At 35.8% G+C, this 12,891-nt stretch overlaps 1 protein-coding gene across 6 annotated transcripts in view; it reads right to left on the bottom strand.

Annotated features, from left to right (window-relative positions):
* COL14A1 (collagen type XIV alpha 1 chain) overlaps window positions 1-12,891 on the bottom strand; it is a 245,293-nt gene that overhangs the window by 87,451 nt on the left and 144,951 nt on the right. For all 6 annotated transcript variants that reach the window (XM_016959807.4, XM_054656977.2, XM_016959810.4 and 3 more), the window contains 5 exons: window positions 4,830-4,953; window positions 4,486-4,629; window positions 2,961-3,125; window positions 2,311-2,349; window positions 1,998-2,136 (listed from right to left, as the gene is read on the bottom strand). In XM_016959807.4, coding sequence (XP_016815296.2) covers window positions 1,998-2,136; window positions 2,311-2,349; window positions 2,961-3,125; window positions 4,486-4,629; window positions 4,830-4,953 — 611 coding nt within the window. The remainder of the gene's footprint in view (window positions 1-1,997; window positions 2,137-2,310; window positions 2,350-2,960; window positions 3,126-4,485; window positions 4,630-4,829; window positions 4,954-12,891) is intronic.

Below are 12,891 nucleotides of genomic sequence, written 5' to 3'. Positions count from 1 at the left end.
GCTATTTTATCACTTACCTAATCAGTCACTTCTCACTGAACATTTTAGTAGTGTCAAAGGTTTTCATGTAATAAGCAATGTTGATCTATTATCCTTTTGTAAAACATAACTTATGACATTATCACTTTCTACTACATATTGTAGTCAATTGCATTCCCATCTGTGTTGCACCATCCAGATCCACCTTCCAAAATTAAGGGTACATTACCCCTGGTCCTGGGAGTGTTGTCTGCAGACAGGTTTCAGACACCAATCCCCTTTCAGAAATTGTCTTGGCTGAAAAAGGATGCCTCTCCCAAGGTCATGCCACCTTACTAGGAAACCTCTTTTCAATGACTGGTCATTGAGGAAGTATAAGGACCTGAACCCCTGAACCCAATGGGAGACAGATCTGAGGGGCCATACCATTTTCAGAACTCTTCTGGGTGGGTGGAGGCTTTTACTGAGATTCTTCACAGCTTGACTTCTCCCTCTTGGCTTGTCCTGTGTCCTGCTGTTCCCTTCCATGAGGGAACACCCTCATCAACTTCCCACATGCTAATCTCTCCCGGAAAATCTGCTTCCTGAAGAGCCCAACCTAAAATATCATCTTGTCTCTCTTTCTAACAACTAATGTTACTTTTACTCATTTACTTTTTAAATCTTCCTCCAAGCAAAAAAATACAACCCTTTACATATAGTAGGAACCCCATAATAGTTATTAATTGAATAAATAAATGTGCAAGTTTAGCATGCGTTTGAAAATGAAAGTTTGGTTTGCATAGATAAAAATAAATATTCATTTATTTATATATTCATTAATTCATTTGTCCATTCAATAAGTATTTTTTGAGTGCCAACTATATGCCAGACATTGTAACAGACATTTAAGATACATCAGCAAATAAACTGACAAAGGTCCTGTGATGGTAAATTTTAGGTTTCAACTTGACTGGATTAAGGAATATCTAGAAACCTGGTAAAGCATTATTTTGGAGTATATCAGTGAGGGTGTCTCCAGAGGAGATTAGCGTGCGAGTCTGAGTGAGCTAGGTGGGGCAGATCTGCCTTCAATGTGGACAGACACCATCTAATTTGCTGGGGATCCAGAGATAGAAACAAGAATAAGGCAAATGTGTCTATAAAGTAGCTAAGTAATGCAATTTTTATATAAACCTGATTACTACTCTTCAACTTTCTAGAGTTGCTGTTGTGACTGTCTCAAAGATAAAAGCCATTTGAACCATATACCACTATCATGAAATGGTTCAGGGTCTGAGCACTGGAGCTTGATAGCTGGATATAAATTCCAACATTGCCATTTATCTATGTGAGCTCACTCAAGTCATTTAGCTTCTTTGTGTTTCTGATTCATTATCTGTAAAATTTAGATAATAATGGAATCTACGTTCATAGAGGTGTCTGGAGGTTTGAGTGAGTTAGTGTACATAAGCATTTAGAAAGATGGCTGGGAGTAGTGCTATATAAGTATCAACTTTTTTTTTTTTTTTAAAGACAGGGTCTTGCTCTTTCACCAAGATTGAGGTGCAGTGGCGTGATCATGGCACACTGCAGCTTCAACCTCCTGAGCTCAAGCAATCCTCCCACCTCAGTCTCCAGAGTAGCTGGGACTACAGGTGCACACTACAATGCCCAGCTAATTTTTTTATTTTTATGTTTTTGTAGAGACTCTTATTTTGTTGCCCAGGCTGCTCTCAAACTTTTGGCCTCAAGTGATCCCCCCACCTTGGCCTCCCAAAGTGTTACGATTACAGGAATGAGCCACAGCATCCAGCAATCATTTTTATATGTTGTCTCAGATCAGCAGATGTTAAAGTTCAACCCGCATTATGTGTGAGTCTGGTGTTTTTAAACAAAGAAATGTAAATATCTTCTACTCTAAATGTCGTGGAAAATCCTACCTGGGACTATTACACCATATTTCAAGTTGACATCATTTTCACAGTGAGATATAATAAACATATGATTGACTTTAAAATCTTTCAACAGAAACATACCTGGTTGGCTGGGAAACCAGGGCATCTTTATGGAGTTGGTAACATGGAAACACATTGAAGGTACCAGGCTCCATAGAAACCCCTTCCACTGATGAAAAATCTTTTTCAACCAAACCAAACATTTCCATCATCTTAAATCCTAAAAAAAAAAAAAAAAAAGTAGAAAAAGAATGAACATAAGGAATATGGCACTTTAGAATTTTAAATTTTAATATTTTTCTATTAAGGATTTAAAAACAAAAACAGAAACCCCATCCCCAATTGAGAGGCATGTAATATATTTTGTGTTTGAAAAGATTGTGATAATGCATACCTGCAAGATCAATGCCATCCTTGTGTACCATTGGACAGGCTGGAAAACCAAACAAACAAAATAAAACTCTAATTCGGATATTTCACAAACATATTCTTTCCCTGTCCTGAGAACAGGAAACTAATACAATCTTTCCAGAAGTTGATTGTGGAGAGAATACAAATCAAATGTGACTATGGTTTTCTGTGGTTTCATGAAGATTCAAATGTGCTAAGGTCCCTTATTACAACTAAAGGACCACAGCTTCCTTCTCTCCTGGGTTCATTAAAATCAGTGGTTATCACCTGAGAGCATGTATTGGGGCACATCTCCCTTGTAATATGTTGCCCAGATGAGAATTCTTAATACATTTTACATCTTAATACATTCTTAATACATTGAAAATTATTTACTACATCTGTTTAAGCACAGTTGCTTTTAAACATAGACTGTCATCTGATTAGGGAAGGTTTTTATCATTCTAAACTCTAAACAGAGGAGGGGAGGTTTATTTCCATATGCTCAAAGCCATAAAACTTAATGTCTATATAACAAGCAGTACTGGAAGTCAATATTCTTTTCTCAGATCTAGATGGGACTCATTATTTAACCAGTGTCAAATATTTCAGCTGTTAAGCAACATGAGTAAGTACAAATTCCAAAGAACTAACTTGCTGATGCGGTTTCGCAGACAAAAGTAATTAACTCATCTTCAATTTTCTTAAAGGCGTCAAAGTCATCCACAAAGAAGACATGGCGTGCGCTGGGCTTACTGCCAATGCTAACCAACTCCGAGTAATCTGCATCGGCCACACCAATTGCAAAAATGCTATAGCCTGTGGCAGACAGAGAACAGATTTCCAATTACTTTAAATTGTACAAAACACAAATAATGTAATATAAGACACATCCAACTGTTTAAAATATGTTTATTTAGGAAGGCCCATGGGGGTGGATAATTCATTCTTTACAGTTCATCAGAGTTCTGCATGTATATATTTCATTATGTGATAATGATTCCATCATCCCCTAAAGAGATTTTCCATTTTAAAGAAACCCAAGAAGACCAAGGCCCCAAATTGTGCCTGAGACGAAGTAGTTTGCATTTGAGTAATATCTCTATGGTTGCATATTTTTTAAAGTTACTTTTAACATTTATGGTATGAAATATACTTGAAACAGAGACACTGAGCTTATCTCAGTTTTGTTTTTTTTTTTTTTTCAGAAGTAGAAGCTGAGACATTAATAGGCCTAGCAACCTAAGGTGGGCCACCATTCAATGCTTGGCAAGTAAATAGAACTACTATTTGCCATAACTTATGTAATTTAATCTTCATAGCAGTCCTGTGAGAATCTCTATTTTACAGATTAAGAGGCTGAGGAATTTCTGTAATAAGGTTCCTTCCCTGGTCCATATATATATATATATATTCAATCAATATTTTTTCTTTTTTACAAAATTTTACTTTAAATTCTGGGATACACATGCTGAAGATGCAGGTTTTTTACATAGGTATACGTGTGCCATGGTGGTTTACTGTACCTCTCAACCTGTCATCTAGGTTTTAAGCCCTGCATGCATTAGGTATTTGTCTTAATGCTCTCCCTCCCTTGCCCCCCACCCCCGACAGGCCCCCGTGTGTGATGTTCCCCTCCCTGTGTCCATGTGTTCTCATTGTTCAGCTCCCACTTATGAGTGAGAACATGTGGTGTTTAGTTTTCTGTTCCTGTGTTAGTTTGCTGAGGATGATGGTTTCCAGCTTCATCCATTTCCCTGCAAAGGACATGAACTCATTCTTTTTTATGGCTGCATAGTATTCCATGGCTTATATGTGCCACATTTTCTTTATCCAGTCTATCATCGATGGGCATTTGGGTATGATTAAGAGGCTGAGGAGTTTCTGTAATAAGATTCTTTCCCTGGTCCTTTTCTTACAGTACTTAATTGCTAGAGTTCCATATAAAGGGCATCCTGTATGTAACAAAAGTGTTAGAGAAAATAACCTATTTTCTCTAACAAAGCAGTACAATTACAGATTTGTATACCAGAAAGTATTTTAAAAATTACACTGTCTAGTTAATATGAAGAAATATTTTAAAACATTTAAGTAATGCTGATATAGCCTATAAATTTGTATTTAGAAAATAACAATTCTAACATCATATTTGGTAGCCACTATTGTTTATATATCTTACCATCTAATTGCATCTCCCTGGAGATTTTGTTCACATCATCTTGTGATCTTCCATCAGTTATAACCACGATAACCTTTGGGATGCCCCTTCTTGTACCTGACTCTGCAGTGAACAAGGTATCTCGAACATACTTAATTGCTTTTCCTGAAACAAAGAAAGGCAACAGTTTGATTTCACTCCCTCCCATTTTTGTTTTTCTGGAGAAGAAAGGGTGGGAACAAAGTTCTTAAATTAATGAAAAAAATAATCTTTAAAAAATTACTATGCCTTAAAATAAAAGGTCATTTCAGTAGTTACAAATAATGAATTACTTTGAGCCTTAGCTGGGCTTCTTTTGGTCATACCTGTTTTTGTATTTCCTCCTTTGTATGAAATGTGTTTAATTGCATCAAGAAGAGTCTCTTTGGTTTTGTAAGCATTTAGTTTAAATTCTGTTCTGGGATCATCAGTGAACTGAACCATTGCAACCTGGAGAGAGAAGGTGTATTCATTTTCACACATATGTAGACTTCCACTGGGTCAGAGAGCAACAGCACAGTGTCACCTGTAGTTTTAATTTCTTCATTATCTCATTACAAAATCTCCTTGGATTAAAATTTCTTTCATACAAGTTACATACCAAATTTGAAGACAAATTAAATACATCTTTTCTTTTTTAAAATTTTTATTTTAGATTCAGAGGGTACATTGTGTAGGTTTGTTACATGGGTAAACGGCATGTCACTGAGACGTGGTGTACAAATGATTCTGTCCCCCAGGTAGTGAGCATAGTACCCAATAGGCAGTTTTTCAACCTTCAGCCTCCTTCTATTATCCCCCTACTAGTAGCCCCTAGTGTCTATTGTTCCCATCTTTCCCTAGTGTCTATTGTTCCCGTCTTTACGTCCATGTGTACTAGATGTTTAGCTCCCACTTCTAAGTGAGAGCATGCAGTATTTGGTTTCATGTTTCTGTGTTAATTTGCACAAGATAATGGCTTCCAGAGGCACCCGTGTCGCTGCAAAGAACATGATTTTGTTCTTTTTTATGGCTGCGTAGTATTTCTTGCTGTATGTTCACCACATTTTCTTTACGCAGTCCACCATTGATGGGCATTCCATGTTTGTTACTGTGAATAGTGCTGCAATGAACATAGGAGTGCATGTGTCTCTAAGTACTTTCTGAAAGTAGTTTTTTAAAAATCTTTCAAGCTTGTAGGATTTTTGCCACTTCATTTGACAGTTTAAAAATGGCAGCCTAAGCTTGGTAACTTGACAAATGTCCGAAAATCAGTTAGACTCTTTACAAAGATTTCCTTATGAAGCAAACCTATGAAGTAATTACTACTATTCTACTCACTTTACACTTGAGGCAACTGAGCTGCAAAAGACAAGTTACTTGCACATCACAAGAGTGGTCACTGGCAGAGTCAACCGTTGAAGTTAGGTCTATTCTAGGTCAAAATGTATGTTCTTAACCACTACTACACAAAGCTTTCTGGCTTCAGTTCTTACAACTGGCTTTTATTCCTGTGGAACTTTTGGATCATTTTTAATTGTTTTTTATTTGTTTTTCAGAATTATGATTTAATAAGTAAAGATAGCATCTTTCAAGTGCTTTGTTTAAATGGGCCTTAAGCTGCTGCCAGTTTATCAGTCTACTGGACATGTCACCATTTTTATAAAGTCTCCTGCAATTCAAAGGAAACTTGCTTCTTTCTGACATGCCTCAGCATGTTATCTATTCTCCTCTTTTTTAATAACCTATTTTTATTTTCTTTTTTTTATTATTATACTTTAAGTTCTACGGTACCTGTGCACAATGTGCAGGTTTGTTACATATGTATATATGTGCCATGTTGGTGTGCTGCACCCATTAACTCGTCATTTACATTAGGTATATCTTCTAATGCTATCCCTCCCCCTTACCCCCACCATGCAGCCATAAAAAAGGATGAGTTCATGTCCTTTATAGGGACATGGATGAAACTGGAAACCAGCATTCTGAGCAAACTATAGCAAGGACAGAAAACCAGACACTGCATGTTCTCACTCATAGGTGGGAATTGAACAATGAGAACACTTGGACACAGGGTGGGGAACCTATTTTTATTTACAATACTTTTGGGGTACAAGGGTATTTGGTTACATGGTTGAATTGTATAGTGGCGAGGTTTGAGATTTTAGTGCACCCATCACCCAAGTAGTGTACATTCTATCCAGTATGTAGTTTTTTTATCCTTCATCCACCTTCCACCCTCCCCACTCTGAGTCTCCAAGTCCATTATACCACCCTGTGTTCCTTTGTGTAGCTACAGCTTAGCTCTCGCTTAAAAGTGAGAACATACAGTATTTGATTTTCCATTCCTGAATTACTTCACTTAGAATAATGGCCTCCATTCAAGCTGCTGCAAAGTACATTACTTTGTTCTTTTTTATGGCTGAGTAGTATTCCATGGTGTGTGTTTGTGTAAAATATATATATAATATATTTTTTTACATATATATATAACATTTTCTTTACTCATTGGATGACAGGCACTGAAGTTGGTTCTATATCTTTGCATTTGTGAATTGTGCTAAAATAAACATATGTTTACTGGTGTCTTTTGACATAATGACTTCTTTTCCTTTGGGTAGATAGCCAGTGCTGGGATTGCTGGAACCAAAGGTAAATCTACTTTTAGTTCTTTAAGAAATCTCCACACTGTTTTCCATAGAGGTTATACTAAATTACATGCCCACCAGCAGTGTATAAATATTTCCTTTTCACCACATCCACACCGACATCTATTGTTTTTTGACTTATAATAATGGCCATTCTTACAGGGGCAAGGAGGTATCTCATTGTGGTTTTAATCTGCATTTCCATGATGATTAGTGATGTTGAGCATTTTTCCATATGTTTGTGGGCCATTTGTGTATCTTCTTTTGAGAAATGTTTATTCATGCCATTTTCCCATTTTTTTGATGAGATATTTGTTTTTTTCTTGCTGATTTGTGTGTGTTTCTTGTAGATTCTGGATATTAGTTCTTTGTCAGATGCATAGTTTGCAAATATTTTCTCCCATTCTTGTGTTTTCTGTTTACTCTGATGATTATTTCTTTAGCTGTTCAGAAGGTTTTTAGTTTAATTAGGTACCATTTATTTATTTTTGTTTTTGTTGAATTTGCTTTTGGAGTCTTAGTCATAAATTCCTTGCCAGATCAATGTCCAGAAGAGATTTTCGCAGGTTATCTCCTAGAATTTTTATCATTTCAGGTCTTAGATTTAAGGCTTTGATCCATCTTGAGTTGATTTTTGTATAAGGTGAGAGGTAGGGATCCAGTTTCATTCTACATGTGGCTATCCAGTTTTCCCAGTGCCATTTATTAAATAGGGTGTCATTTCCCCAATTTATGTTTTTGAATGTTTTGTCCAAGATCAGTTGGTTGTATGTATTTGACTTTATTTCTGGGTTCTCTCTTCTGTTCCATTAGTTTATGTGCTTACTTTTATATCAGTACCATGCTGTTTTAGTAACTATAGTTACTTTGTACTTTGAAGTAACTATGTACTTTGAAGTCAGGTAATGTGATGCCTCCAGATTTTTTTCTTTTTGTTTAGGAGTGTTTTGGCTATTTGGGCTCTTTTTGAGTTCCATATGAATTTCAGGATTGTTTTTTCTAATTCTGTGAAAAACGATGTTGATATTTGTATAGGAATTGCACTGAATCTGTAGATTGCTTTGAGAAATATGTTCATTTTCATAAGAATTATTTCAATCCATGAGCATGGGATGCTTCCATTTGTTTGTGTCATCTCTGATTTCTCTTAGCAGTGTTTTGTGATTCTTGTTGAAGAGAATTTCCATCTCTTTAGTTAAGTATAATATATGCCTAGGTATGTCTATTTTTTTTGCAGCTACTGTAAAAGTGATTATGTTCTTGATTTGATCCTCAGGCCTTATGTCTTATCTGAGAATTGATCGTTGGTGTACAGCAGTGCTACTGATTTGTATACATTGATTTGTAACCTAAGAGTTTACTGAATTTGTTTATCAAATCTAGGAGTCTTTTGGAGAAGTCTTTAAGTTCTCTAGGTATATGATCATATCATTGGCACACAGTAATAGTTTAACTTCTTCTTTTCCAGTTTGGATGCCCTTTATTATTTTCTCTTGCCTGATTGCTCTGGCTAGGACTTCCAGTACTATCTTGAATAGAAGCGGTGAAAATGAGTATCTTTGTCTTGTTCCAGTTCTCCGAAGGAATGCTATCAACTTTTTTCCATTCAGTATGATTTTGGCTGTGAGGTTGCTATATATAGCATTTATTATTTTGAGGTATGTCCCTTCTATTCCCAGTTTGTTGAAAGTATTTATCATAAAGGGATGCTGGATTTTATTGAATGCTTTCTGCATCTATGAGATGAACATATGGTTTTTGTTATTAATTCTGTTTATGTGATGTATCACATTTATTGACTTGTGTTAAGCCCTCTCTGTGTCCCTGGGATGACATCCACCTGATCACAGCGTATTATCTTCTTGATGTGTTATTGGATTTGTTTAGCTAGTATTTTGTTGATTATTTTTGTGTCTATGTTCACAAGGGATGTTGGCATGTAATTTTCTTTTTCATTATGTCCTCTACTGGTTTTTGTATCAGGTAATATTGGCCTCACAAAATGATTTAGGGATAATTCCCCTTCTAATCTTTTAGAATATTAGGTTGGTGCAAAAGTAGTTGTGGTTTGCACCAACCTAATAGTTTCCATACAATTGGTACCAATTCTTCTTTGAATGTCTGGTAGTATTCATCTGTGAATCCATCTGACCTGGGCCTTTTTTTTTTTTTTTGGAAAATTGTTTTAAAATTACTGATGCAATCTCACTGCTTGTTGTTGGTCTGCTCAGGGCTTATTCTTGATTTAATCTAGGGGGGTTGTTGTTTCCAGGAATTTATCCATTTCCTTCAGATTTTGTAGTTTCTATGTATAGAGGTGTTCGTAATAGTCTTGAATAATCTTTTGCATTTCTGTGGTGTTGGTTGTAATGTCTCTATTTTCATTTCTAATTGAGACTATTTGAACCTTCTCTCTTTTTTCTTGGTTAAACCAGCTAACGGTCTATCAATTTTGTTTATCTTTTCAAAGAACCAATTTTTTGTTTCATTGATCTTTTTTATTGCTTTTTCTTTCAATTTCATTTAGTTCTGCTCTGATTTTTGTTATTTCTTTTCTTCTGCTAGCTTTGGCTTTGGTTTGTTCTTGTTTCACTAGTTCCTTGAGGTGTGACATTAGGTTGCCAATTTGTGCTTTTTCAGACTTTTTGATGTAGGCATTGAGTGCTATATATTTTCCTCTTAGAACTGCTTTTACTGTATGTCAGAGGTTTTGACAACTTGTGTAAGTATTATCTTTCATTCCAAATAATTTTTAAATTTCCTTCTTTATTTTATTATTAACCCAAAAATCATTCAGGAGCAAATGGTTTAATTTCCATGTATTTGTATACTTTTGAGGATTCCTTTTGGAGTTGATTTCTAGTTTTATTCCATTGTGGTCTGAGAAGATGCCTGATATGACTTTGATTTTTAAAAATTTATTGAGACTTGTTTTGTGGCCTATCATGGTCTAGCTTGGAAAATGTTCCATATGCTGATGTGAAGAATGTATATTCTGCAGTTCTTGTATAGAATCTTCTGTAAATACATGTTAGGTCCATTTGTTCTAGAGTGTAGTTTGAGACCATTGTTTCTTTGTTGATTCTCTGTCTTGACTATCTGTCTAGTGCTGCTAGTGGAGTGTTAAAGTTCCCCACTATTATTGTGTTGTTGTTTTACTTCTTAGGTCTAGCAGTAATTGTTTTCTGAATCTGGGAGCTCCAGAGTTAAGTGCATATAAATGTAGGATTGTAATATCTTCTTGTTGGATCAATCCTTTTATCATTATATAATGACTTTCTTTGTCTTTTTTTTCTACTATTGTTGCTTTAAAGTCTGTTTTATCTGACATAAGAATTGCTACTCCTGCTTGCTTTGGGTTTCCATTTGCATGGAATATCTTCTTTTACCCCTTTACTTTGAGTTTATACAAATCCTTACATGTTAGGTGAGTCTCTTAAAGACAGCAGATATTTGGTTTGTGATTTTGTATCCATTCTTCCAATCTGCATCTTTTAAGTGGAGCACTTAGGCTATTTACATTCAACATTAATATTGAGATGTGAGGTACAGTTCCAGTCACCATGTTGTTACCTAAGTACTTTGTTTTCTTCATTGTGTTATTGTTTTATAGGCCCTATGAGTTTTATGCTTTCAAGAGGTTATATTCTGATGTATATCAACCTTTTGTTTCCAAATTTAGAACTTCTTTTAACATTTCTTATAGGGCTGGTCTGGTAGTGACAAATTCTCTCACCATTTGTTTGCCTGAAAATGACTTTATTTTTCCTCCATTTATAAAACTTAGTTTTGCTGGATTCAGAATTCTTGGCTGACAGTTATTTTGTTTAAGGAAGCTAAAAATAGGACCCTAATCTCTCCTGTCTTGTATGGTTTCTGCAAAATATCCATTATCCTCTTACGGTACTTCTTGTGCCCACATTTTCTTAGCCATTCTTTCACAATATATTCCAAATCCATTTGTTTCAGTGTACCTCATTGCTACCACCCTAGTCCAGGCCACCATGATCACTCTGCTGGACCATGAGAGCATCTTCCTGACTGGTCTATCTGCTTCCACTCTTATCCTTATTAGTAATTCACATGCCACAAAGCAGTTGGGGTAATCTTTTTTTCTGAAACATATCAGATCTTGGCTCTCCTTAAAACCTTCCAGTGACTTCCAGTTGCATTTATGATAATACTCAACTCCTTTGATGGTCCACAAGACTCAAGATGATCTGGCTTTTGCCTGCTTCTTCCACTTGTTCTATCCTCACACTCTCACCTACTATATTCTAGCCACAAGTTTTGGTGTATGAAGTTTCAAAACTCATTCTCATCTTGGGTCCTCTGTACTTATCATTTTCTCTGTCTGGAAATTCTGTTCTCCGATCTTCAAGTCTGTATCATTCACATCTCAGTTCAAAAGGCACCTCCTCAAAGAGGTGTTTGCTTACCATACAATTTAAAATAACTTGTCACACACAATTTAGAGTAATCCCCTGACATCTTTAAATCACATCACTCTGTTTTCATAGCTTACATCCCTACCTTGTGAATCTATTTGCTTGCCAGTTTATATCTGTCTCTGCCCCTTTTCTCTTGTTTTTTTTTTTTAACTTTTCTTTTAGGTTTAGGGGTACATGTGCAGGTTTGTTAGAGAGATAAATTGCAAGTCATGGGATATGATGCACAGATTATTTTATCATCCAGATATTCAGCATGTTACCTGACAGGTAGTTTTTCGATCCTCACTATCCTCCTACCCTCCACCCACAAGTAGGCCCTGGTGTTTGCTCTTCCCTTCTTTGTGTCTATATGTACTCGATGTTTAGCTCCCACTTATAAGTGGGAACATGCAGTATTTGGTTTTCTGTTTATGCATTAGTTTGCTTAGGATAATGGCCTCTAGCTTCATCCATGTTGCTGCAAAGGACATGAGCTCATTCTTTTTTATTGTTGCATAATATTCCATGATGTATATGTACCACATTTTCTTTATCCAGTCTACTATTGATGGGCATTTAGGTTGATATCATGTCTGCTATTGTGAATAGTGCCGCAATGAACATACATGTGCATGCATGTGTCTTTACAGCAGAATGATTTATATTCCTTTGGGTATATATCCAACAGTGGGATTTCTGGGTTTGGGAATTCTGTTTTAAGTTATTTGAGAAACTGTCAAAGTGCTTTATCTAATGGCTGAATTAATTTATGTTTCTGCCAACGATGTGTAAGTGTTCCCTTTTCTCCACAATCTTTCCAGCATCTGTTATTTTTTGCCTTTTTAATAATAGCCATTCTGACTGGTATGTCTTCTGTCCTTACTTTTAAGAATATGAGCCCCACAAAATTAGAGACATTGATTGACATTCATTATGACAGTATAGTACATGGCCATAATAAATCCTTTATACGTATTTTTTAAATGAATGAGTTAGTTTCATGTTCCACATGATCTATAGTAAGGTGTGACCTTAACCTTTTCCTTTCAAGATTTTAAAGTGCTTAATGGCAGGGAAAATATTGTATGTATCATTAAAGGAGACATTCTACCCTAGTATGTAAAAAGAACGCCCTGACATGGACTTTCTACCTTGTTTTAGTTTGCCGAACTCAACACCTTTTAAGGATAAGCATCCTCTGGAGCTTCGCCAGGCATCAACAAGCTGCTTCCAAACACATACCTGTCTATCCTTTCATTTAAGGTTGAGCCCAATCATTACAGTTCTTGACCTATAGTCCCTGACAAGTAGCTGTAATAAGAGCTGGAGAA

The sequence above is a fragment of the Pan troglodytes genome, chromosome 7, assembly GCF_028858775.2.
Source record: "Pan troglodytes isolate AG18354 chromosome 7, NHGRI_mPanTro3-v2.0_pri, whole genome shotgun sequence".
NCBI classification, from domain to species: Eukaryota; Metazoa; Chordata; class Mammalia; order Primates; family Hominidae; genus Pan; species Pan troglodytes.
Note: the sequence above shows the minus strand (reverse complement) of the source record. Positions and strands in the feature narration are given on the sequence as shown.